The sequence below is a fragment of the Mobula hypostoma genome, chromosome 3 (genome assembly GCF_963921235.1).
Source record: "Mobula hypostoma chromosome 3, sMobHyp1.1, whole genome shotgun sequence".
Lineage (NCBI taxonomy): Eukaryota > Metazoa > Chordata > Chondrichthyes > Myliobatiformes > Myliobatidae > Mobula > Mobula hypostoma.
Window position 1 is genome coordinate 18,448,069 of NC_086099.1, and position 25,977 is coordinate 18,474,045.

The 25,977-nt window shown below is 42.9% G+C and overlaps 1 protein-coding gene across 5 annotated transcripts in view; it reads right to left on the reverse strand.

The window, feature by feature from the left end:
* LOC134343875 (interleukin-11 receptor subunit alpha-like) overlaps positions 1 to 25,977 on the reverse strand; it is a 129,660-nt gene that overhangs the window by 22,213 nt on the left and 81,470 nt on the right. For all 5 annotated transcript variants that reach the window (XM_063042735.1, XM_063042732.1, XM_063042734.1 and 2 more), the window contains exons 6-7: positions 10,019 to 10,185; positions 6,071 to 6,228 (exon numbers count right to left, since the gene is read on the reverse strand). In XM_063042735.1, coding sequence (XP_062898805.1) covers positions 6,071 to 6,228; positions 10,019 to 10,185 — 325 coding nt within the window. The remainder of the gene's footprint in view (positions 1 to 6,070; positions 6,229 to 10,018; positions 10,186 to 25,977) is intronic.

Genomic DNA, 25,977 nt, shown 5'->3' on the forward strand with positions numbered 1-25,977 from the left:
GACACAATACTCCAAGTGTGGCCTAACCAGAGTTTTATAGAGCTGCACACATCAAAGTTGCTGGTGAATGCAGCAGGCCAGGCAGCATCTCTAGGAAGAGGTACAGTCGACGTATCAGGCCGAGACCCTTCGTCAGGACTAATAGAGCTGCATCATTACATCGTGACTCTTAAACTCTATCCCTCGACTTATGAAAGCTAACACCCCATAAGCTTTCTTAACTACCCTATCCACCTGTGAGGCAACTTTCAGGGATCTGTAGACATGTACCCCCAGATCCCTCTGCTCCTCCACACTACCAAGTATCCTGTCATTTATTTTGTACTCTGCCTTGGAGTTTGTCCTTCCAAAGTGTACCACTTCACATTTCTCCGGGTTGAATTCCATCTGCCACTTCTCAGCCCACTTCTGCATCCTATCAATGTCTCTCTACAATCCTCTACACTATCCACAACACCATCAACCTTTGCATCGTCTGCAAACTTGCCAACCCACCCTTCTACCCCCACATCCAGGTTGTTAATAAAAATCACGAAAAGTAGAGGTCCTAGAACTGATCCTTGTGGGACACCACTCCACCACAACCCTCTGCTTTCTGCAGGCAAGCCATGTGTTATTGTGGCAAATTATTGTGGTATAATTATTCTGATAGGTCCGGGGGAGGGAACAGTTGGCAAATCGTCAATCAAGCCAATAAACGTATTTAAATGCAAGCTTGTGACAGCCTTCGGAAATTTATTTTGTGGCAAATTTGAAGTCCTTTTTCCAACACTTGGCACCCAAAACAATGATTAATTCATAAGGTAATTCATAAGCATGTATCTCAGACTGGGTGGTAAATTCTGCAGAAGGACATTCATAGTTCAGTTCTCAATGTCTTTGTGAAAGCGTAGATTTTCTGCTCCACTGCTTTGAATTGGAATCCATCCAAAAGTACATTTAGGATTAGCAAATTATCAAATTGTTTTGTCCAATAATAAATACCCTGGGAGAAAGATTACAAAGCATTGAACATTTGGCAGCCTCCATGAACGCTGGAGCATAAAACCTAGTTTTAGGGTCCTTTGTTCCCGAATAACCCAAGAATAAAGAGATGAATCATCATCGTCAATCTGTGCCAGGTCATTTGATGTGGGCGACCATGGTCTATTGAATATGATTGTTCTTGGCAAATTTTTCTACAGAACTGGTTTGCCATTGCATTCTTCTGCGCAGTGCCTTTATAAGACGAGTGACTCCAGACATTATCAATACTCTTCAGAGATCATCTGCCTGGCATCAGTGGTCGCATAACCAGGACTTGTGATATGCACCAGCTGCTCGTACGACCATCCACCACCTGCCCCTATGGCTTCAAGTGACTCTGATCGGGGAGCTAAGCAGGTGCTACACCTTGCCCAAGGGTGACCTGCAGGCCAGCAGAGGAAAGAAGTGCCTTACATCTCCTTCAGTAGAGAAACATCTCCATCCATGAATAAACAGGAATATTAAATGTACCTCAAATCGTATTACATGTTCCTAGAAGCTACGTGAGGACGTTTTGGAATTGGATAAATAAAAATACAGAAATTAAACTTCTGTTTCATGAGGCAGTCTAATCCTGAGAATAATTACAACTATGAAAAACTCTGCAGATGATGGAAATCTAAAGCAACACACACACACACACACACACACACACACACACACACACAATGCTGGAGGAACTCAGCAGATCAGGCAGCATCTATGGAAAAAGGCAAACAGTCGATGTTTTGGGCCGAGACCCTTCTTCAGGGCTGAAAAGGAAGGGAAGTCAGAGTAGCAAGGTGGGGTGCAGGGCAGGAGATAGTAGGAGGTGGCAGGTGATAGGCAAAACCAGGACAGGGGGAGGGGATGACAACCTGGTGATCCCACGTTTTATGGTGAACAAAGTGGAGGCGCTCGGCAAAACCAAATCCCAATCTACGCCGGGTCTCACCGATATATAGGAGGTCACACCGGGAACATTAAGTACACTAGATGACCCCAACAGACTCACAGGTGAAGTGTCACCTCACCTGCACAGACTGTTTGCAGCCCTGAATGGTAGTGAGGGAGGAGGTGTAGGGGCAGGTGTGGCACTTTTTCCACTTGCAAGGATAAGTACCAGGAGGGAAATCAGTGGGAGAGATGAGTGGACAAAGGAATGCAGGGAATGATCTTTGCTGAGTTCCTCCAGCATTTTGCTCAGTGCTGCACGTTCACCATTTTACTTCTTAACAATTTTACCTGGTAAATGAAGATCCATTGTAAACTGATTCCTAAGCTCCAGAACCTGGGCCTTAGCACTCAGATCTGTAGCTGGATCTTCAACTTCCTCACAGACAGGACCCAGGCTGTAAAAATAGGGGACAAGCTCTCTTCTACAATCACCCTGAGCACCGGTGCCCCACAAGGCTGTGTACTCAGCCCCCTGCTGTACTCACTGTACACCTATGATTGTGTAGCCAAGTTTCCATCAAACTCAATATACAAGTTTGCTGATTACACAACAATTGTAGGCCGTATCTTGGGTAATGATGAGTTTGAGTACAGAGAGAAACTAAGAACCTGGTGGCATGGTGCGAAGACAATAACCTATCCCTCAACGCCAGCAAAACAAAGGAATTGGTTGTTGGCTTCAGAAGGAGTAGTGGACCGCACGACCCAATTTACATTGGTGGTGCGCAAGTAGAACAGGTCAAAAGCTTCAAGTTCCTCGGGGTCATTATCGCAAATGATCTGACTTGGTCCAACCAAGCAGAGTCCACTGCCAAGAAGGGCCACCAGCGCCTTTATTTCCTGAGAAAACTAAAAAAAAATTTGGCCTGTCCCCTAAAACCCTCACTAATTTTTATAGATGCACCGTAGAAAGCATTCTTCTAGGGTGCATCACAACCTGGTATGGAAGTTGTCCTGTCCAAGACCGAAAGAAGCTACAGAAGATCGTGAACACGGCGCAGCACATCACACAAACCAATCTTCCGTCCGTGGACTCACTTTACACCGCATGCTGTCGGAGCAGTGCTGCCAGGATAATCAAGGACACGACCCACCCAGCCAACACACTTTTCATCCCTCTTCCCTCCAGGAGAAGGCTCAGGAGCTTGAAGACTTGTACGGCCAGATTTGGGAACAGCTTCTTTCCAACTGTGATAAGACTGCTGAACAGATCCTGACACAGATCTGGGCCATACCCTCCAAATATCCGGACCTGCCTCTCGGTTTTTTTGCACTACCTTACTTCCTATTTTTCTATTTTCTATTTATGATTTATGATTTATATTTTTAATATTTACTAATTTTAACTATTTTAAATATTTTAAATATTTAATATTTGTAATCCAGGGAGTGTGAAGCACAGAATCAAATATCACTGTGATGATTGTACGTTCTAGTACCAATTGTTTGGCGACAATAAAGTATAAAGTAAAGTAAAAGTTTCAGCCTTCCAAAATCAAGATTTTCACATGCTAAAACAATCTAGGTTCTGGGTTATTATTCTTTGATGATGTTGTTTACTTACTTATTGACTAGTTTTTTGAGAGACAAGACCTGACAATGTGGTAGAGTTAGAACAAAGAGGAACTCCTGAAGCTCCATGCAGAAACAGTTGCCCTCCAAAGCCCAAAGCCCATCAACATCACATTTTCTTTCTTTGAATAAAAACCCGACACAGACATGAACTTACACAGAGAGATTGTGCATTTTAAGTTAGGATTATTAGGTTTAATTGTGTTGGAGTCAGAGGACTGGAGAAAGAAGGGTGACCTAACCTCAGCGTGGAAAGTCCTCGTGCATACAAAACCCATTAGCACCACTATTCTCCGCAAGCTTAATTTTGTCATCAATTCCATTTATGTTTCAACTTTATGCATTGGTTTCAATTTAAAAGCACAAAAACAAACACAAATATAGATGAATAAATTTGTAAGCCAATTGTACAGCTGGTATCATTTAAATTATATTTACTATCTGATTTTTCATTCAACTGTACAAAAGTTATTCAAAAATGAATGTCATGTATTACATAAAATCATAATGTCTTTTGCCTTAAAGCGCCATTTGTTCTGCTAAATCTCTTTTTCCCGACTTTCTCAAATGTTATTAACAAAAACTTTGAAAACGTGTATTTGATATATTGCAATTTAATTTAGCATCTGGAAGCAAAATGTATACTTGCCCAAGATTAGTCTAGCATTGATATCAATTATAAATACTCATGCATTTTTGATCAAGATTCAAGATTGTTTAATATCACTTCCAGTAAACAAGTGTAAAGGAGAATGAAATAATTGTTACTCTGGATCCAATGCAGCACAAAAAAAACAGTAAGATAAAGAATACAATAACAATAATAAGAAAAACATCACACACAATGAAAATAAATGTTGGCATCACAGTAGCCTCTCTTAAAAGTGCCATTCTTCTCTTGCGACAAGGTTTATAAGACTGGCCTGATGTAGGCAGTGTGGCTATGGTTTCATATCTTTTCCACTTTTTCCCCCGCCAAAGGGACTGCACTGAGCTCCAAGGTATGTTCAGTGCCTTTGAGATGGCCTTGTACCCTTCCCCAGATTTGTGCTTCTCTATTATCATTTCTCTGACTTGTCTTGAATGCCCTCATCTTCATTTTTGATTTGGTCCAAAATGTTAACCTTACACAGAGAGGGGCATTTATTTTTTTGAATTCATTGAAAATAGGTGATCCTTCAATTTTCTACATCAACATATTGGGAAGTGTATATAGCATACAAAGAAAGTTAGCGTAGTAATTACAAAGGGACGAATACTTCTTCAGCCTCACAATTTTGGTTTTTAATTTTTAGTAAATTGTTGACAGGTTTTGGAACTTTTCTTTTGATTTAGCATGATGTACAATGTTTGGTAGATTAGCTCAAAAATTTCTGACTTCAATACATTTTAAATGTAGAAAATAAGGCGGTAAAATGTGTCTGTGGGAGTTGAATACTTTTTCCGAAGCATCCTAAATTGATTGTATCTCCATAAAGTGATGCTAGGCAGTACATCAGATGACTGATGAGGAGTAATAAAGTTATGGTGGAGTTAGTGGGTGGAGATGTTGATCAGCCTTACTGCCTGGAGAAAGTAACTGTTTTTGAGTCGGGCGCTCCTGATGTGGATTCTTCATAACCTCCTCCCTGATGGGAGTGAGACCAACTGTCCATTAACTGGGGAGGAAGGGATCCTTCATAATGTTATTGGCCATTTTCCAGCACGTTAATGTATACATGTACTTGATGGCAGGTAGGCTGGTGCCAGTGATGCATTGGGCAGTTTCCTTACCAAGTAGTGATGCAGCTCGTTAGGATGCTCTCTATACGGTGCATCTGTAGAATGACATGAGTATGGATGTACAGAGTCCAGCCTTCTCAAAAAGTAGACATTGTTGAGCCTTCTTGACTGTGTAGGATGTGTTTTGCAACCACGAGTTCTAACGGTTCAGGTACCTGACCACAGCAAACTGAAGTGCAACTACAATAGCCTTTATTATCATCATTATGTGTTGTGTCGTATGACGTGAGGGATGATGGTCTATTCATGACTGTGATTGTTCTTGGCAATTTTTTCCACAAAGTGGTTTACCATTGCCTTCTTCCGGGCAATGTCCTTACAAGACATGTGACCCCATCCATTATCAATACTCTTCAGTGATTGTCTGCCTGGTGTCAGTGGTCGTATAACCAGGACTTGTGATACGCACCAGCTGGTCATACGACCATCCACCACCAGCTCCCATGGCTTCCATGACCCTGATCAGGAGGCGAAGCAAATGCTACAGCTTGCCCAGGGGTGACCTGCAGGCCAGCAGAAGGAAGGATCAACTCACATCTCCTTGAGACCCATCCCCATCCTGCCACCTAAAAAACAACCTTTGCCATACTAGAAGCATGAGAGCAGCTCGTGACCAAGACCACTGCAAGAACAAAAACAAAAACTGCATTTTCAGAAATCTGTGCTGGTGTAAGTGCTCTCAACAGACCTCCAAATTCATCAGAAGCCTCCACACAAACCACAAGGAGCAATGTGAAACCACTGATGAACTTACCCGAAACCAGAAGTCATTCTGCTGAAGTCTGTACTCCAGGATAAACTTTAAGTTAAAACGTAAACTCCATGATGAAGGATAACTCCACCGAACGCTTATTCTTCTGGGAGATCCAAACACAGGCTCAGCTTTTACATTTGTAGGTGGATCAGGCTGAACTGAAACAAAGGCAGAGAATCATCATCGTCTGAACTGGAAAAACACTGTAACAGATATCTGCTGATAACACAGGGCTCTTTTGTCGCAGTCAGTAGAAGGACTGGAGGATTTTCAACTCAAAAACCCACCATCTCCCCCGTCTCTCTCTGGCTACCTGGATGATGATGGTTCCTTTCAGTCAGTTACTGGGGTGGTACCCCACTCCTCAGAAAGGAACAGCGTGTGTGTGAGTGGATTTAGGTGAGTAGGGGGTTGCACAGGTCCAGACCCACCCTCTCAACATCCCCTCCCGGATCCAGCAGCATGGTGGGGTCCAAGACAGCTGGGGGGAGTTCTGTTGCAGTGAATGGCCAGACCAGGCTTCGATGCAAGGGATGCCCTTTCCGCGCTTCGCGGCACGTGTTTGCTAGATGGCCGTTGACCCTACGAGAGGGTTCATCCGCCCTTTGACAGGTCTTGTTTTTTGTCCTGCTAGGTGTCTAGCCACCCTCCTCACCAGACAAGCCTGGTGGGGGGACAGAAACCTGTGGCCCATCTTGAAGAGCATCAACTATTACATGATTATAAACCATGAGACAGGAGATGGGATAAGTCTATTTTTAGCTGGCTTAGCAGTCCTGGCTGTGTGGCATCCTTCGACACCATAAATTTCTATCTAATGCCAGAGGGCCTAATAACAGAGGGTATGCATTGATGGTAAGAGGGGGTAGGTTCAAGGAGGAGGTGAGGGGCAAGTCTTTTTTACTCAGATTCATGGATGCCTGGAATGCTTTGCCCAGTATGGTGGTAGTAGCAAATACATTACAGTCTTTTAAGAGACATTTGGAGAGGTACATGGATAGAATGAGGATGGAGGGATATGGACATGGTAGGAGGGATTAGTGTTTGTTTGGGTGTTTTTGATTTGCTTTTTAGTTGATTCAACACAACAGGCCATTTGGCCCACAATGTGCTGTACTGTTCTATGTTCTGTGAACCAGTGATCAGAAATGCAAGTAATAATTCTATACAACGTAGGAGGATATTTGACCCACTGAATCTATCAATGCACAGTTACAATGCAATCCCAGTTCCTCACTAATATTGCCTGTAAACTATTCTCCACATTCCCATCAGTGCTGCCACCCACCTGCACTAAGAGTGACAAATCACCTACCAACCTGTACACCTCTGGCGTGAGGGGTGGGAACTGGAGCATCCAGAGGAAATCCACTTGGTCACAGAGGGAGCATTCATTTAATTTGTAGTGAATTAGTGAGCAGTTTTGGGCCGCCTCTCTAAGGAAGGATGTGCTGGGTCCAGAGGTGATTCACAAGAATGATCCTGGAAATGCAGGGGTTAATGTATGAAGAGTATTTGAGGGCTCTGGGCCTCCACTTTCTAGAGTTTAGAAGAATGAAGGGAGGATCTCATTGAAACCTACTGAATATTGAAAGGCCTCGAAAGAGTGGACATGGACAGAATGTTTCCTATAGTGGAGGAGCCTGTGACCAGAGGGCACAGCCTCAGAATAGAAGGGCGTCTCTTTAGAACAGAGATGAGGAGGAATTTCTTTAGCCGGAGGGTGATGAATCTGTGGAATTCATTGCCCCACGCAACTATGGAGGCCAAGTCGTCGAGTATATTTAACGTCATTGGGATTTGATAGGCTCTTGATCAGTACAGGTGTCAAAAGTTATGTGGAGAAGGCAGAAGAATGGGCTTGACAGAGATAACAAATCAGCCACATTAGCAGACTCAATGGTCTAATTCTGCTTCTCTGCCTTAATGCACTAATCATTCTGCAAACACTATCCACTCAATCTCAATATTCATCGGTCCCCCACACTTCCTGATCCCTGCTCTGCATCTTCTCTGCAGCTTTAACACTTCATTCTGCACTGTTATTGTTTTACTTTGTTCTACTTCAACGCTCTGTGTCATGATAAGATCCGTATGGTAAGCAAGACAAGCTTTGCACTGTCTTGGAACTTGTGACAATAATAAGCCAAAACCAATTCTAGTTCTACTCTGGCACCTTCCAGAATTTTCTCCCATGCTGCTCAGCTCTTTCTGTTCTCTTCCATCTCTCCTGGAAATCCTGTCCCCACGCACAATGCCCTCTGGGAGGTGAGAGATGTTTTTCTGTGGAGCTTTTCATTGGAACCAGACAAGAGGGCAAGGTCAAGCAAGTGGTATAGAAAGAAAGCATTACATAACAGAATGGAACTGCTTCCTATAGATGCTGCCTGGCCTGCTGCGTTCACCAGCATTTTTTATGTGTGTTGCTTCCTTTGTACTACCTTCTGCTATTTAATCACTCTTTCCAGCTCCATCATAATCCCATTTCTCTTTCTTTGCACTTATTTTTATTTTAAGCATTCCACAGTTCGAATGCAAACCATCAGCTTGAAGCTCTTATGCCATCATGATGACACAATTAAGGTGGAAGAGCAACACCTTATATTCATCTGGGTAGCCTGCAACTCTTCTCACTTGCCTATCATTCCCTTTGGGTCCCCTCCTCCTTCCCTTTCTCCTATGGTCTCCTCTTCTCTCCTATCAGATTCCTCCATCTCCAGACCTTTACCTTCTCTAGCCGGCTTCACCCATCACCTTCAGCTAGCCTCCATCCCCTCGCCCCACCCTTTTTACTCTGACATCTTCCCCCTTCCTTCTGTCCCGAAAAAGGTCCAGGCCTGAAGCTGCAACCGTTTATTCTTTTCCATAGACGCTGCCTGGCCTGCTGAGTTCTTCCAGCAGTTTGTGTGTGTAGCTCTGGATTTCCAGCATCTGCAGATTTTCTCTTGTTTATAACCTGAAACATTACTATCTCACTCCACAAGTGCTGCCAGTGTTTACCTTTTAACTTTTATACAGTATTTCAAAAATCCGCAGTTTTGTCTTTTCCAAACCAGTGTGTAGCATTTTGCAGTACTGAAAATGAGTGGCTATCACTCCTAGTGAAACAGTAACACTTCAAAACCGCCTATGTCAGCCATGGCATTGGCAGGTAGTGCTTACATTCTTACTTTCACTGCTATAAGGTGTCATGGATATCTCTGGTGCTGGGCCAGTATGCTGATGTTTATCTTACATGCTCTGATAATCAAAGTCTGTGAGCCGCCAGCCACACAGGGCAATACAGGTGAATCTCACTGATGGTTTGTGCCAGAAATGGAACAGTTTTGTTCTTGCTCCATAGTTTATCATCTTCTCTTTGGAGCGACGGAGGGTGAGTGGTAAATTAATAGACGTGTACAAGATGATGAAGCATTGACTGAGTGGGCAGCTAGACACTTTTCCCCGGGGCGGAAATGACTAATATGAGAGCGCGTAATTTAAAGATAACCGAAGGAAAGTGTAGAGGAGATGTCAGAGGTATTTTTTTCTGCACAGAGCGCTTGGTACCCAAGATGCATTGCCAAGGTAGTAGCAGAGGTAGATACATAGAGTTATCTAAGAAATTCTTCTATAGACATTTTTGAATGACAAAAATACAGAACAATGTGGGAAGGAAAGGATTAGGTTGCTAGGTCTGCACAACATCATGTGTCAAACAGCCTGTACTCTGCTCTAATGTTCTATGTCCTGTTTCTCCCATTTGATTTCTTGTAGCTAAAAATATTATTAATCGACATTTTTTCCTCAGCTTAACTAATAAGCTTGAAATGTAACTAACAATATTTCCATTTTTCCACTATTGCAAGATGATGCACTCCCGTGAACAGCCAAGCCATTAGACATTCAACTGTTTTAACAACTTCAGTATCTGTTCAATATTTCAACCAAACTAACAAAATTACTTACCAATGTCCAGTACTACAAATTCCAAGAGCGTAGTCCTGTGGCCAACTGGATTGACAGCTGTTACATTCATTACATATGGCAGTTGCGAATATATTTGAGGATTGTCTATTTGACACACATTATCAGGTGACCGTGTAGTGCAATTCCAAAATTTTCTGCTTGGATCCCTATAACAAAAAAGATACTTTTTAAAACCCAAATAATTCTCCGACGGTTGCAAGCTACAAATTATAATCCATGACATTCTCTCCTTCCAAGTGCAGCAAATAGTATCTATATTTGGCAATTTAATTCATGATTAGTAAATATCTCTTTCAAATCAAAGATTTTTAAAAATTCCATAACATCTTAAAAACAATGATACATGTTTCAATATTTGTATCAACTGTGCAAAGTGTTGTATAGATCTAGACCTAAAGGTTGTAGCAAAAAACAATTAATTGTCTACAAGATAATTTATATGGGAACCAAACATAATGGGAATCCAAAATACTTTATACATGTACCATGCAAAGCTACAAGAGAATAAAGACAAAATGTGCTACAGAGGGACACATTTTATAGAAGGTGCCAGCAGATTTTGCAGACCCAGACAACTTCTTCCAGCCCATCCACGAAACAGCTTATTCTTCTCTTACTCTTTCTTTTTTTTCCCCTAGGAGGCTGGGTTTCTATCAGATCCCGTGATCTACCATTCAAACTATGGTTCTTGGCAAGTGCTGGTTTTCGGACCAGCCTTGTGGCCGGGCGCTTCGCCATCTCCAGGAATTGCCTTGAAGATGTGCGCCTTCGGGGAGCAGCACTGGAGATGACCCAGTTCCTCGCCGATGAAGCGTGGCAGGAGGCTGAAACATTGAGTCAGCAGGTGGTGCGTGTTGCTGTTGGAGGAAGGCCTCCGTATTTGTGTGCTCCCTCGCTGTCCCTTTCTGATGGAGAGTGAGAGCCTGTCAGCCCTCGAGCCTGGAGCTTCAAGAAGTGATGCAGAAGATTGAAACGTCAGAACAGTGAGTTGCTGGTCTCTGCTCTCATTGTTTCAGGGGCAACTTCTCTCTCTCCCCCTCGATGGGGGGAGAGGGCCTAACCGAGGTACCAAAGTGCTGGGTTATGGGCTGTCGTTTTTTTTAAATTGACTCTAGATCAAGGCCCCTTCAGGGGAGCTTTTGCTATTGTTTGCATGGTGGGGGGCATCAGTGCCTCTGCTGGTGCAAGCGGGGGGTGGGGGGAGTGTCAAAGCTTCTGCTGCAGCTGTTTGTGCATGAGAAAGGGGTAGGGGGGCTTTGGAGTTTGAACATCTCTGTCATTCATTCTACGGAGTTTCCTGTTTCATGGATATCTGTGTAGAGTAAGAATTTCAGGTTGTATATTGTATACATTCTGATATTAAATTAAACCATTTGAACTTTGGTAGCAGCTTGCTATGTGAACCTTAGAAGAATAAAATTGTCTTTCCATTGTAATCGATACAGAAAAGAATTCAGATTGATATTAATAGAGCTTGGACCTTGAAAGGTATTTCTAAAGGGGAGGGGAGGAGAAGATGGCGACGTGACGCAGCGCACGCGGCCTCTCCGAAATGATATCCTATTTGTTAAGTAGGGGCCGTACATAATCCTGATTGGATGGAGACAAACTTGAGAAGCACGGAGGAACATCTGGAGAAACTTCTGAAATGCCTGCTTCGCTGCCACTGCTACTGTGCGATTGAAAATCTCCAGAGGGGAAGGCCCCAAATCCTCGGTTTTGCCTATTGCCGGGGCCGGAGTCAGAGTGCTCAGCAGAGATGGTGCTCGGTGTCAGAGGGCTGGTCGGAGGCTCGAAGTTTTCGGACGGACTCAAGAGTTGGCTGTGGTCAGGTCCTTCCAGGGTGCTGCATCGGCAAGTCTGTGGTGCTGGAGGTTCATGGCAGGGAGAGTTCTTTTTCTTCCTTCTACTGTCTGCGTGAGATGATAGGACTTTTGAGAGACTTTGAGACTATTTTTTTTAACCATGCCCATGGTCTGTTCTTTATCAAATTACAGTATTGCTTTGCACTGTTGTAACTATATGTTATAATTAAGTGGTTTTTGTCAGATTTTCAGTCTTGATTTGTCTTGTGTTTCTGTGATATCAGTCTGGAGCAACATTGTATCATTTCTTAATGCATGCATTGCTAAATGACAATAAAAGAGGACTGTGTATCCTCATAATCTAATCTAATCTAATTATTCTTCACTGAATGTTCATTTTCAAACAAAGATTTTACATTTGTTTGAGATCCACAACAAATAACACAGCAAGTCGCAAGGTACAAAATTGTTTTAACATCATGCCGAATAACGTAGGTGATCAAGGTCTTATGACCATGATTGCCCTTGGCAATTTTTTTCTACAGAATTGGTTTGCCATTGCCTTCTTCTGGGCAGTGTCTTTACAATTCAAGTGACCCCCGTCATTATCAATACTCTTCAGAGATTCTCTACCTGGCATCAGTGGTCACATAACCAGGACTTGTGATCTGCACCGGCTGCTCGTATGACCATCTACCACCTGCTCCCATGGCTTCACATGACCCTAATTTTGGGGGGGGGGGGTTCTAGGCAGGTGCTACGCCTGGCCCAAGGGTGACCCGCAGGCTAGTGGAAGGAAGGAGCGTCTTACACCTCCTTTGCCAGAGATGTATCTCCACCCTGCCATCCCAAGCAGACCAAATAAAATTGCAGTCAGTAAGGATTACAGAGACAGCTCTGCGCTATTGTTGTTTTTTTTCTTACCCTCTATGGATTTGAGAGTTTGTTCATCAAGTCTCTGTTATATTGTTAGCAACCAACTGAAAAGATAAGGAGCCTCTAAATAGAATGCTTCGAAAGGGTAGAAGCAGAGCAACCCAGCATAACCAAAAGGGACATTCCTAATTCCTTGTGGTTCAGTGGTGGTGAAAGAGGAATGTCATGAGATTGCAAGTTAACCAAAAGTTACTGTTTTATTTTAAGCAACCCTGCTTTATATTTGGCTACCTAGAGAGATTATAAACACAGGAAAGTCTGCAGATGATGGAAATCCAAAGCAGTGCACACAAAATGCTGGAGGAACTTAATAGGTCAGGCAGATCTATGGAATTGAATAGGTAGTTGACATTTTGGGCCGAGACCCTTCTTCAAGACTGAGAGATCCTTGGATGGAGTGCAGCTGTTGCCGGAACAACAAGTCTCAGAAAGTAGTACTTTGACAGTGTTCATACAAGCTCATAAGGCAAGATCAATTTGTTTGTTTTATGCATCAGTTTTTATCCTCAGTATTTCCTGGCGTTTGATACGCTGATTAAGCATCATAGAACGTGTTAGTACTCTAGCATCTCATCTGAAATCTAGATCCAAGATCTTCTATAAACAATACCATATCTCCAGTATTGAAGATTAATTATTGAAACAAAATTTTTCTTTGCCTACAAAACTAAATTGCTCAAAAGATTTAAAATTTGGAATTGTATTTAATTCTCCAAAAATTCAAGTAGGCTAAGACAACCCAATAGAACAGCGGTCCACAACCACCGGGCCGCAAAGCATGTGCTATCGGGCTGTGAGGAAACGATATGAGTCAGCTGCACCTTTCCTCATTCCCTGTCACGCACCGTTGAACTTGAACATAGGGTTGCCAACTGTCCCGTATTTGCCGGGACATCTCGTACATTGGGCTAAATTGGTTTGTCCCATACGGGACAGCCCTTGTCCCGTATCTCCCCCGCTAAGGTAGAGCGTTCCTATGAAACCTTTCGTGCTGAAATGGTGTAAAGCGAAGAAGCAATTACCATTAATTTATATGGGAAAAATTTTTGAGTTTTCCCAGACCCAAAAAATAACCTAACAAATCACACCACATAACACATAAAACCTAAAATAACACTAACATGTAGTAAAAGCAGGAATGATATGATAAATACACAGCCTATATAAAGTAGAAATAATGTATGTACAGTATAGTCAGGAAGATGAAGGCAAAAATGATTTGTTTGGGGGGGGTAAATTGGCACGTACGTGCATGTGCACATCACATGCTCACGTCACGCTTGTGAACACAGGTGCCCGCACAAGGCTTCATGGTCATGGTAGTCTTTCCTGAGGTAAAGTGTCCCGGGATTTGACTGCTACTTTTGTCCCTTATCTGGGAGTGAGAAAGTTGGCAACCCTAACTGTAAAAGACGTGTTGAGGTGAGTTTAACCCTACTTGAACACTCGGGGGGGGACCGGTCGGCCGGTCCGCAAGAACATTGTCAATATTAAACCGGTCTGCAGTGCAAAAAAGGTTGGGGACCCCTGCAATAAAAGCTTTAGACATAGAATGTAGAAAAATGTTAGTTGGTTGACCTTTTAAAATTTGAAATTACTGCAGATAGAAAAGTAAATGAGATTAGTGGATTAGTCATCGGTATTTAACTTCTGAAACCTTAGTTTAAATTCACTCCATACAAGTACAATGATTGCTTCTTGCTTCTTAGAAGACTTTTGCATATGTATTATTAGTTATGAGCAATAACAATCATCAAATATCCCTGTGATGTACATTCTAATATCAATTGTTTGGCGACAATAAAGTATAAAGTATAACTGCTTATGAACAATGGTATCTGAAGGCTGTTATAACTGGGGGAGATAGCTGGGATAAGCTCCCTCTACCTATTTGATGCTCCAGCGGCATGCTTCTCAAAGTTCAAAGTGCATTTATTGTCAAAGTATGTATACATTATACAACCTTGAGATTTGTCTCATTACAGTCAGCCATCAAACAAGAAACCTGAAAGAGCCTATTCAAGTAAAAAAAGACCATCAAATACCCAATAGAAAGAGAAAAATGCAAATTGTGTTTACAGTAAAAGTAAGCAAATAGCATTCAAACAAAAGTGAGTCCATACACAAAGCCTGGAGAAGCCAGAGCAGGCCACAACCACAGCCTCAGCCTAGCGCCAAGTAAACATCACAGGACTCGAAGACACGAAGCCCAGAACAGGCAATAGCCTCGGCCTCAGTTCAGTCTCAAAGACCCTCTTGGCCTTCACGTGTGGCTTAGTTACTAAGCCTGGTGGAGATAGGAGAAGGGGCAAAGACAAGTTTCTGGTGCCTTAAAACCAGTCACTTTGGGCAGGTGGGACTTGTCAGTCATGGTTGACAACTCATCTAGGAGAAGGAAAACTCTGATCTCAAACCTTGTGGCTATTCCCACTCTTGGGGAAGGTTTTGGGAGTAAACCCCGAGGAAACTCCGGTGCTGGAGTCCCTAAAACAGTACCATTTTGAGTTCAACTCTCACTGGCAACTCCTGGGAAGCTGCGGGTGCTAAACTGTATCAGTCTCTGCCATTCCTTTTGGATTCATCAGCCGCAAGGAGAGGGAGAGTCTGCTGCACGGCCAACAGCTTGCTCTCCACATTGTACAGCCCTGGCTTGCTATTCACATACTCAGCTGGGACACAACAGCCATGGTTGAACCCAACAGAGATCCTCTAACAACAAATCACAGCCATTAAAAGTGACAAACATTGTGTTCACTGGATAAATCTGTGAAGTTTAATGACCACTGCAGCAACTCTGAGCTCAGATTCCACCACAGAGGCAAAGAAAGATGTATGTAGATCATTTTGAATAGACTTCGAAGTCATGAACACTACCTCGCTACTTTCTTTATTTCTATTTTTGCACTATTTATTTAATTTAACTGTTTAATACCTATACTTACTGTAATTCACATTCTTTCCCTTTATTATCATGTATTCCACTGCACTGCTGCTGCAAAGTTAACAAATTCCACGACATATGCTGGCGATTGTACACCTGACCGATTTGGTCGGCGGACATCTTCAAAATGCAGTGCCTCAGGAAGACGCCAACCAACGTTAAGAACCTTCACCATCTGGGAAATGCCCTCTTCTCATCACTTCCAGGAGCCTCAAGACCAACGCAGCATATTTTAGGAACAGCTTCTTCCCCTCTGCCATCAGATTTCTGAATGGTCCATGAACACGACCTCATTAATCCTCTTTTTACACTATTTTAGTAAATAATTTGTAATAAATATATACTCTTTATTACAAATTACTGTAAATTGCACATTTAGACAGACAGGTAATGTAAAGATTTTTACCCAAGAATATGAAGGATATAAGTAATTGAAGTGATTTTTTGTAATTTATAGTAATTTTCATGCCTTGTACTTCATTGCTGCCACAAAAGAACAAACTTCATGATATATGTTAGTGATAATAAAACTGATTCTAGAAATCAAACTGAGAAATTTTTTAAGTTGTTAGATAATACAAAGTAGCAGATATAGACCAGTTATTATCAGTAACACTCAAGATATAACATCGGAGTGGAATAGAAGACAGTGATGACAATTTTATGAGTCTGTTTCTAATGATAAGTAATTACAGCAGAAAAGAACATCAGTGTGGTTCAGCATAAAGACCACCAGCAGGAGAAATTGTGGTGATTCCAATGTCAGGTTCAAGTCTCATGAAGTAAGCACTGAAAGCAGACCTGGCAAGACACACTGTTACCATGGGAATTATTCAGCCAATCTAAACAGTGGCAGACAAATTGCCCTCGACAGGAGGAAAGTATTTACAAGTAAATATGAAGGTGGTGGCTACAGGATTCGTACACAAAGATAATGACAACCCACAGAGCACGGGCTTTTCTCTTTGGAGTGAAGGAGGATGACAGGCGACTTGATGGAAGTGTATAAGATTAGGAGGGTTATAAATAGAGTGAACAATCAGTGCCCTTTTCCCAGGCTGGCAATGGCCAACAGCAGAGTACATCCTTTTACTCTGAGTGGGGGAAAGTTTACGAGAGGCGTCAGAGGTAGATTTTTTTTAAACAAAGTGTTAAGTGCCTGGAACGCACTGCCAGGGGTGGTGGTTTTGGCAGGTACATCGGGAACATTTTAGAGATGCTTAGATACGCACGTGGATGAAAGAAGTGGGCTATGTAGGAGGGAAGAGTTAAGATTTATCATGAAGTAGGTAGATTAGTTCGTAAAAAATGTTTTCGGGCACACTGGCCTTCATAAATCAAAGTGTTAAGTACAGGAGATGAAATGTTATGATGAAATTGTACAAGGCATTAGTGAGGCCTAATTTGGAGTATTGTGCGCAGTTTTGGTCACATACCTACAGGAAAGATGTAAACAAGGTCAGAAGAGTACAGAGAAAATTTACAAGGATGTTGCTGCGTCCGGCTCAAAGGCTCAATTTAATGACAGAAAAATGTTTACAACATACATCCTGAAATGCTTTTTTTTCCGCAAACATCCACGAAAACAGAGAAGTGCCCCAAAGAATGAATGACAGTTAAGCGCGAAAACCCCAAATTCCTCCCCCCCCAGCTCCCCCCCCCACATGTAAGCGGCAGCAAGCAACAATCCCCTCCACCCCCGGCAAAAGAAAGTGCACCCACTACCGAGCACAAGCGTGAGCTACGTGATAGCAAAGACACAGACCTTGCAGTTACCCCAAAGACCATCTCATTTCATCCGGCATTCGACAAACCACAGGCTCTCTCTGTCCCTAATAAGGGAGAGGGAGGTGTCCCCCATTTTCACAGCAAGCGGGAGACATAACAACAACCCGCTGGTTTATGATGTTAAAAAGGTGAACCCATGTTATACAGAAGGATTAAATAGGTTAGGACTTTATTCTTTGGAACATAGAGAGGCAATTTGATACAGGTATACAAAATTATGATGGATATAAATAGGGTAATGCAAGCAGGCCTTTTCCACCGAAGTTGGGTGATACTCAGAGGTCATGGGTTAAGGGTGAAAGGTGAAAAGTTTAAGGGGAACATGAGGAGAAGCTTCTTTAGTCAAGGCGATGTGAGAGCGTAGAACAAGCTGCCAGCACAAGCGGAGCATGTGAGCTCAATTTCAACGTTTAGATAGACAGATAGTTTATTGATCCCAAAGAAATTACAGTGTCACAGTAGCATTACGTGTGCTCAGATATATCATTTATCCTTTCTACTTCTGTAATAACAATTATAAGTTACTTCAAACAGTCTAACAGGAGGGAGGTCGTCACTTCCCTGGCGATAGGTTGACTCACCGTAGAGCCTAATGGTCGTGGGTAATTACGACCTTTTATCACGCTCTTTGAAGCAGCGCAGTTGTCTTAATCTATTACCAAAAGTGCTCCTCTGTTCACCCAGGGTGGCAAGCAGAGGGTGAGAAACATTGTCCAGAATTGCCAGGATTTTCCACAGGGTTGTTTATTCTACCACAGCATCCAGTGTGTCCAGTTTAACTACTCTCTAATCAGTTTATTGAGCCTGTTGGCATCACCCGTGTTGAATAGAAAATTGTACTGGCAACAGACTGGTAGAACATGTGAAGGAGAGGTCTGCATACTCCAAAGGACCTCCTCCTTCTCAGAAAGGAGAGGCAAATCTGACCCTTCTTGTACACAGCCTCTGTGTTAGTGCTTCATTCAAGTCTGTCATCCACGTGTACCCCCAGGTACTTGTAGATCCTCCCCATCAAGAGGAGTCTGGATAGGTACAAGGATGGTAGAGGTACGGAGGGCTATGGTTGTAGTGCAGGTTGATGGGAGTCGGCAGTTTAAATGGTTCAGCACGAACTAGATGGGCTGAAGGACCTGTTTCTGTGCTGTAACTTTTCTATGACTCTAATGGGTCAGCAGAACGTTGTGGGCTGAAGAGCCTGTAATATGCTATGCTCATAGACTTACTATTTGCCACGATTGCAGGTTATAATCTCTGGAAGGGCCAAACCACACAAAACATTACTAGGCCATTCAAGTGCATCCATATAGATTGTGAGAGACGAATGGGCATTTTGGTATTTTCTATTTCCAAAATTTCCTCTACAAGTGACTAGAAGTAAAAAAAAATGCTATCGTCAAAACATCATGAGCTGAAGAGCTTGTTCCTATGGCGTATGCCAGAGTAGGGGATAGGGAGCTATGGTGCATGTTTACACAGAATTCCTTAAAAAAATGCAATCTATTAAATTCTCATAGTTCCGGTTATTTCAGTTTGAATGGTTTACAAAGCAATAGACAATAGAAAATAGGTGCAGGAGTAGGCCATTCGGCCCTTCGAGCCAGCACCGCTAATAACACATTGTTTCTCTGATTTACTACTGCCTGCCCATGAATGGGAAACCAGAAAATTACTGTGGCCACAGTAGGATCCAGGTATCTATTTATTAGATGCCTGGATTGTACTTGTGTTGCGCGACCTCACTCTGGGCTAAGGTGATTTGTTATGTGGGTTTGGGTGGCGAAAGACATAAATGAATGCCCACCCGTCCACCTGCATGGTGGTATAGAGAAGGAACCCCTTTTTTTTATTTGTTGACCACTCGCCCTGTTAGAATTTGATTCAATTACGCTCGTCTCACCCATCTTTGTTTCACATGAATTATGGAAGAGTCAAATGATTTTATTGGTGGTTTGTAATAAAGGATTAAACATACTTTTTTGACTTGGAATTCAGTTGGTTGAAAGTTCGTCATACAGTGCAAAACTCCCTCACTTAGCCTTTCAGCGACTTGAAGTTTGTTTAAAGTAGTCACTACAGCCACAGTACAGAAGGAATTGACAAAAAAAGTTACATAAAGTGGACAAAACTTAACCACGAAACTATAGCCAAACTATAGACAATTTCCATTACAGGTTAAACTGCAGAGGTATTAATGAATAGAAGACTCTGAACATCATCACAACTTGTCCAATCCAATTTGCAGTGGACTGCAAGGGAGATTGACTAAAACAGAAACAACAACATTGGGATCCAAAGAGGCAAGGTTAAGTCCACATGACAGTTCATGTACCCAGTCCTTCCTGAAATCCAGAGAGAAGTCAGGAAGGTGGTGGAGAGCGTGAAAATTGGACAGAGGTTCTGGAAAGTACACATTAATCAAGTCTACCTTGCAAACAGTAACTGGGAAAATAGCAAAGGTACCAAGACTGATGGCATTTCTAAAGTGACTCCAACTACTGTTCAAGACAAGTCATGATGCAATATCTCACACTGACTTTCATTAAAATTCAAGTCAGTCCAAGATGCTCCAATAGTACTTGGTGGTCTACAATTGCAGGGCACCATCACAGCTCTGAAGGTCACAGGTTGGCCTCGTCAAACACGACAACGAGAGGAGGTAGAGCTGTTGTGGAATGGTGTGAGCACCCGACCTCTGGTCCCTGACCACCTCTTTGGTCAAGAAAGCACAGCAGTCTCTTCACTTGCCAAGGAGATTGAAGCAAAAAAAAAAAAAGGCTCCCTCACTCTCCCCAACCAATTCTGGCAGGAGCACCATTGAGTGCATCCTGACCGGCCACATCACCCTCTGGTACGGGAATCACAAGGCATCTGACCGCAAGACCCCACTGCTGAGCGGATCACCAGGGACTCTCTTCCACCCAGTAAAGTTATTTATCTGCAGCGCTACGCATGCAGGGCCCTGAGCATTGTCAATTATCTCCCCCATCCATCCAACAATCTCTTCAACCCTCTTCCGTCAGGCAGGAGGTACCAAAGTGTTTGGACAAGAATTGTTAGGATGGGAAACAGCTTCTTCCCCCCCAGGCCATAAGACTGCTGAACTCCCTGTCACCACCCGGTCTCATCATGTATGAAGTACCATGGTGTTACACTGTTTACTTTTTAAACTTATATCATAAATGCATCGTATCATTTGTTAATTTATTTGTGGTAATATTACTTTGAGTTGTGTGTGGGAGTTACATGTACAGTGTTGTGCACCTTTGTCCAGGGGAACATTGTTTGGTTTGGCGGTATACATGTATACAATTGAATGACAATGACCTGAACTTAAACGAAGTGTGAAAACTGTGGCTCAATTAAATTTTGTCATAAATCAGCCTGTTTAAACAAAAGCAATGCAGTACATGTGCACCAGGTTCACAGCTCCCAGTGCAGCTTGTCGTAAGGGGGGGGGGGGGGGGGGCCCCCGGAGCCACTTCCTCAGGCACCCTGCACCATCTGCCAAAAGCAGGACTTCACAGTGGCCAAACATTTAAATTCTGATTCCTGTTCCAACGTCAATCCGTGGCCTCCTCTTGTGCCAAGATGAGGCCACCCTCAGGGTGAAGGAGCAACACCTTATATTCCATCTGGGTAGCCTCCGGCCTGATGGTATGAACATTGATTTCTCCTTCCAGTAAACTAATCTCCCCCCTTCCTCTATTCCCCCAGGTTCCCCCGCTTCCCTTTCTCATATTGTCCACTCTCCTATCAGATTCTTTCTTCTCCAGCCCTTGACCTGTCCCACTCACCTGGCTTCACCTATCACCTTCTAGCTTGCCCCCTTCCCCTCCCCCCACCTTTTTATTCTGGCACCTTCCCCCTTCCTTCTCAGCCCTGAAGAAGGATCTTGGAATGAAATGTGAACTATTTACTCTTTTCCATGAACACTGTGTCACCGCCTGAGTGCCTCCAGCATTCTGTGTGTGTTGCTCGGGATTTGCAGCATCTGCAGACTTTCTCATATTTATGAGTTATTACTTTAAGGTTGTTTCCCTTTAATGATTGTCTGGCGACTAATCTTTGGATTGCACGAGAGTGAATAAATTACATCCATATGTGGAGCTCGTAGAGTGTAAGTACATGCATATTGCAATGGACCACTGCAGTACATGTAGCAGTGCTGATGAACTTCAGGGTACTGTTAGGAAGGCAATGGAAGTCAAAACACTCCGTTCCCAAATTATGTCTGTGTCCAACTCACCTTTTGTGTGCAGGTACTTTAAGACCACAAGACCATAAGACCATAAGACATAGGAGCAGAATTAGGCCAGTTAACCCATCAAGTCTGCTCCACCATTCCATCATGGCTGATCCTGGATCCACTCAACTGCATAATACCCGCCGTCTCGCTATATCCTTTGATGCCCTGACCAATCAGGAAATGATCAAATTCTGCCTTAAGTATACCCACGGACTTGGCCTCCATCACAGTCTGTGGCAGAGCATTCCAGATTCACTATTCCCTGGCTAAAAGAATTCCTCCTTGCCTCTGTTCTAAAAGGTCACCCCTCAATTTTTGATGCTGAGCCCTCTAGTTCTGGATACCCCCACCGGAGGAAACATCCTCTCCACATTCCCCTTATCTAGTCCTTTCTACAGTCGTAAATTTCGATGAGATCCTCCCGTATTCTTCTAAATTCCAGTAAGTAATTTACTTTACTGTCACCAAACAATTGATACTAGAGTGTACAATCATAACAGCAATATTTGATTCTGTGCTTCGCGCTCCCTGGAGTACAAATCAATAGTAAATAGTAAAAATTTAAATTATAAATCATAAATAGAAAATAGAAAAGGGAAAGTAAGGTAGTGCAAAAAACCGAGAGGCAGGTCCGGATATTTGAAGGGTACTGCCCAGATCTGGGTTAGGATCCGTTCAGCAGTCTTATCACAGTTGGAAAGAAACTGTTCCAAAATCTGGCCATACGAGTCTTCAAACTCCTGAGCCTTCTCCTGGAGGGAAGAGGGACAAAAAGTGTGTTGGCTGGCTGGGTCGTGTCCTTGATTATCCTGGCAGCACTGCTCCGATAGCGTGCGGTGTAAAGGGAGTCCAAGGACGGAAGATTGGTTTGTGTGATGTGCTGGGCTGTGTTCACGATCTTCTGCAGCTTCTTCCGGTCTTGGGCAGAACAACTTCCATACCAGGTTGAGATGCACCCTAGAAGAATGCTTTCTACGGTGCACCTACAAAAATTAGTGAGGGTTTTAGGGGACAGGCCAAATTTCTTTAGCTTTCTCAGGAAGTAAAGGCGCTGGTGGGCCTTCTTGGCAGTGGACTCTGCTTGGTTGGACCAAGTCAGGTCATTTGTGATATTGACGCCGAGGAACTTAAAGCTGTTCCACTTGCGCACCACCAATGTAAATGGGGTCGTGCGTTCCGCTACTCCTTCTGAAGTCAACAACCAATTCCTTCGTCTTGCTGACATTGAGGGATAGGTTATTGTCTTCACACCATGCCACCAGGTTCTTAATTTCCTCTCTGTACTCAAACTCATCATTACCCGAGATACGGCCTACAATTGTTGTGTCATCAGCAAACTTATATATTGAGTTCGATGGAAACTTGGCTACACAATCATGGGTATATAGTGAGTACAGCAGGGGGCTGAGTACACAGCCTTGTGGGGCACCGGTGCTCAGGGTGATTGTAGAGGAGAGCTTGTCCCCTTTTTTTTTTTTTTTTTTTTTTTTTTTTTACAGCCTGGGTCCTGTCTGTGAGGAAGTTGAAGATCCAGCTGCAGATCTAAGTGCTAAGGCCTAGGTTCCAGAGCTTAGAAATCAGTTTATTTGGAATGATATTTAAAGGCAGAGCTGTAGTCAATGAAAAGGAGCCTTACATATGCGTCTTCATTCTCCAAATGGATCCTCTCCACTGCTCACAATACTCCAAATGTAGTCTGACCAATGCCTTATAAAGCCTCAGCGTTACTTCCTTACATCTAGTCATCTCATAGTGAATGCTAAAATTGCACCTGCCTTCCTTACTACCTACACAACCTGCAAGTTAAATTTTAGGGAATCCTGCACTATAACTCAAGTCTCTTTGCTCCCCAGTCAGAAAACAGTAAATGCCTTTACCCTTTCTACCAAAGTGCATGACCCTCCACTGCATTCCATCTGCCACTTCTTTGCCCATTCTCCTAACTTGTCCAAGTTCTACTGCAGATTCCCTGCTTCTTCAACAGTACCAGCCCCTCCACCTATCTAGCCAGCCTTCATTTGCTAGTCTAGGCAAGATTTTGTTTACTTTTCTTAATTTAAGCTAACTTTCCTGAAAAATTGCTGGCCAACTTTTATCAATGTGCGATAGAGAGCATACTGACACATGAAATGTCAGTGTGATGCTCAAGTTGGGCCAAGACATTCCAAGGAGTGATTAGAATGGCTCAGCACATCACTGGGACTCGAGTAACGGACTTGGAAACAATCTACAACTCTCGATTCTTGTAACATCATTAAAGACCCATCCTATCCTGGACACCATCTGTCCAAACTCCTGCCAACTGGTAGGAGATACAGAAACATCTTAGCCAATTTAGTAGAACTGAAAAAACAGCTTCTTCCCGTGGGCTGATGTGCAGCTGAATAATGCTACACCCTGGCTTGCCAATGGTCTTTGAGTGTTATGGACTATCCAAGTCATTTGTCACATGGAAACACGGGAATTTTTTTTGTTTGAAAAGCCATACTGCATGCATTGTAAATACCAGTTTTGCACCGGCTGGCTCTTAATATTCAATTTTTGTCAGAAGCTTTAAAGTTTTTCTTAGCACTAAATATATTTGTAAACAGTGAAAATGCCTTGGAGTGTGGGTCATTACTAAGCCGTCACTTCTGTGGGCTATTCAGCACTGCTGCTCCTCACAGAAATACAGTGGTCACAAAAATGTCATTGGACCATGGGACTGGTGCAGGCATTGACTGAGGCACAGGGTAGCACACTCATTAAATTTTGGCAACATCCATTTGAAGGGGAGCAGCCCACTTTAGCACAACTTTATGGCCTAAAACAACTGTTGTAGAAAAATCTCAGGTGGGTAATTTGCAAGTGACCTTCTACAATTAAGACCTAGGCAGTTTTTCTACCCATTGCCCTATTGTAAAAGTCAAAATATCCAACAAATCATAATATCAATTATAATTGAGAAAGGTAGCATACTGAGGATTTGAATTATTTAACAATCCAAACTAGCTTACTGAGATCTTGGAAACTTCGCTGTAAAACCTCACTTTAGGTTTTGCCTTTAGCACACGCACTGGGCCCTACCGCTGCTGAGGGTCAGGATATACTTGAAGCCACCTCCCTCCTGTTGGCTGTTTGACTGTTCACAGGTCATTTTATTTTGTTAAGCACTTTGGGCATGCTATGTTGGTACCAGAATATGTGGTGAGACTCTCACCACGCCATTAGGCTGTGTTGGCTGTTAACATAAATGGCGGTTTTCACTGTATGCTCCGATATACGTGTGATAAATAAATGAATCTACTTGGCGAGCAAGAGCCTAACAGAGGTGTTTCTGTCATGGACATGAGTTACAGGGGAAAAAAGTCAGCAAAATAAGGAGTAATTATGAAATGTTTGACTTGGGTAAGTTACAGATTAAATCTTGCTCTCACATGTGAGTCAGAAGAAAGCAACTCTAATAGCATCTATCAGGACAACATTAAAGGGACAGTTTCTGACTGTCAAATTAAATACTGTGCTCTGACTCATGATCCTACATTTACTTAAAAAAACACATAAACTATGCCTCACTGAAAATTTTGGACAAGTGTGCAGAAACATGGAATAAACATTGTTCTGGGAGTACTGCCAGCAGAGGTGGTGAAATCTGACACAATTAGTACATTTATTGAAGCATTTGGACAGGCTCTCAAATCGGAAGGACATGGAAGTTCATAGTCCTAATGCAAGCGTGTAAGATCGGTGTAGATGGGCAAAAAAGATTGGCATAGATGCAAACAACAGGAATTCTGCAGATGCTGGAAATTCAAGCAACACACATCAAAGTTGCCGGTGAACGCAGCAGGCCAGGCAGCAACTGTAGGAAGAGGTGCAGTCGACGTTTCAGGCCGAGACCCGTCATCTGAAACGTCGACTCACCTCTTCCTACAGATGCTGCCTGGCCTGCTGCGTTCACCAGCAACTTTGATGTGTGTTGCTTGGCATAGATGTGATGGGCCGAAAGGCCCCATTACTGTGCCACCTTGAGAGGGGGTGTTAGACCATTCATGTCCCATCTATGTTCAATCCAGAACTGAATGGGATTCAAGCTTGATATTTATTTTTATATGTTTAGTTAGTAAGTGAATAGAAGCACTTGAATCAAAGTATATCATTACATTCAGAAATATTTCACAGCCAAAAAATTGAGCTTTTCTTTACGTGGGAATCATGCCCATATCAAACGCATGAAATGAAG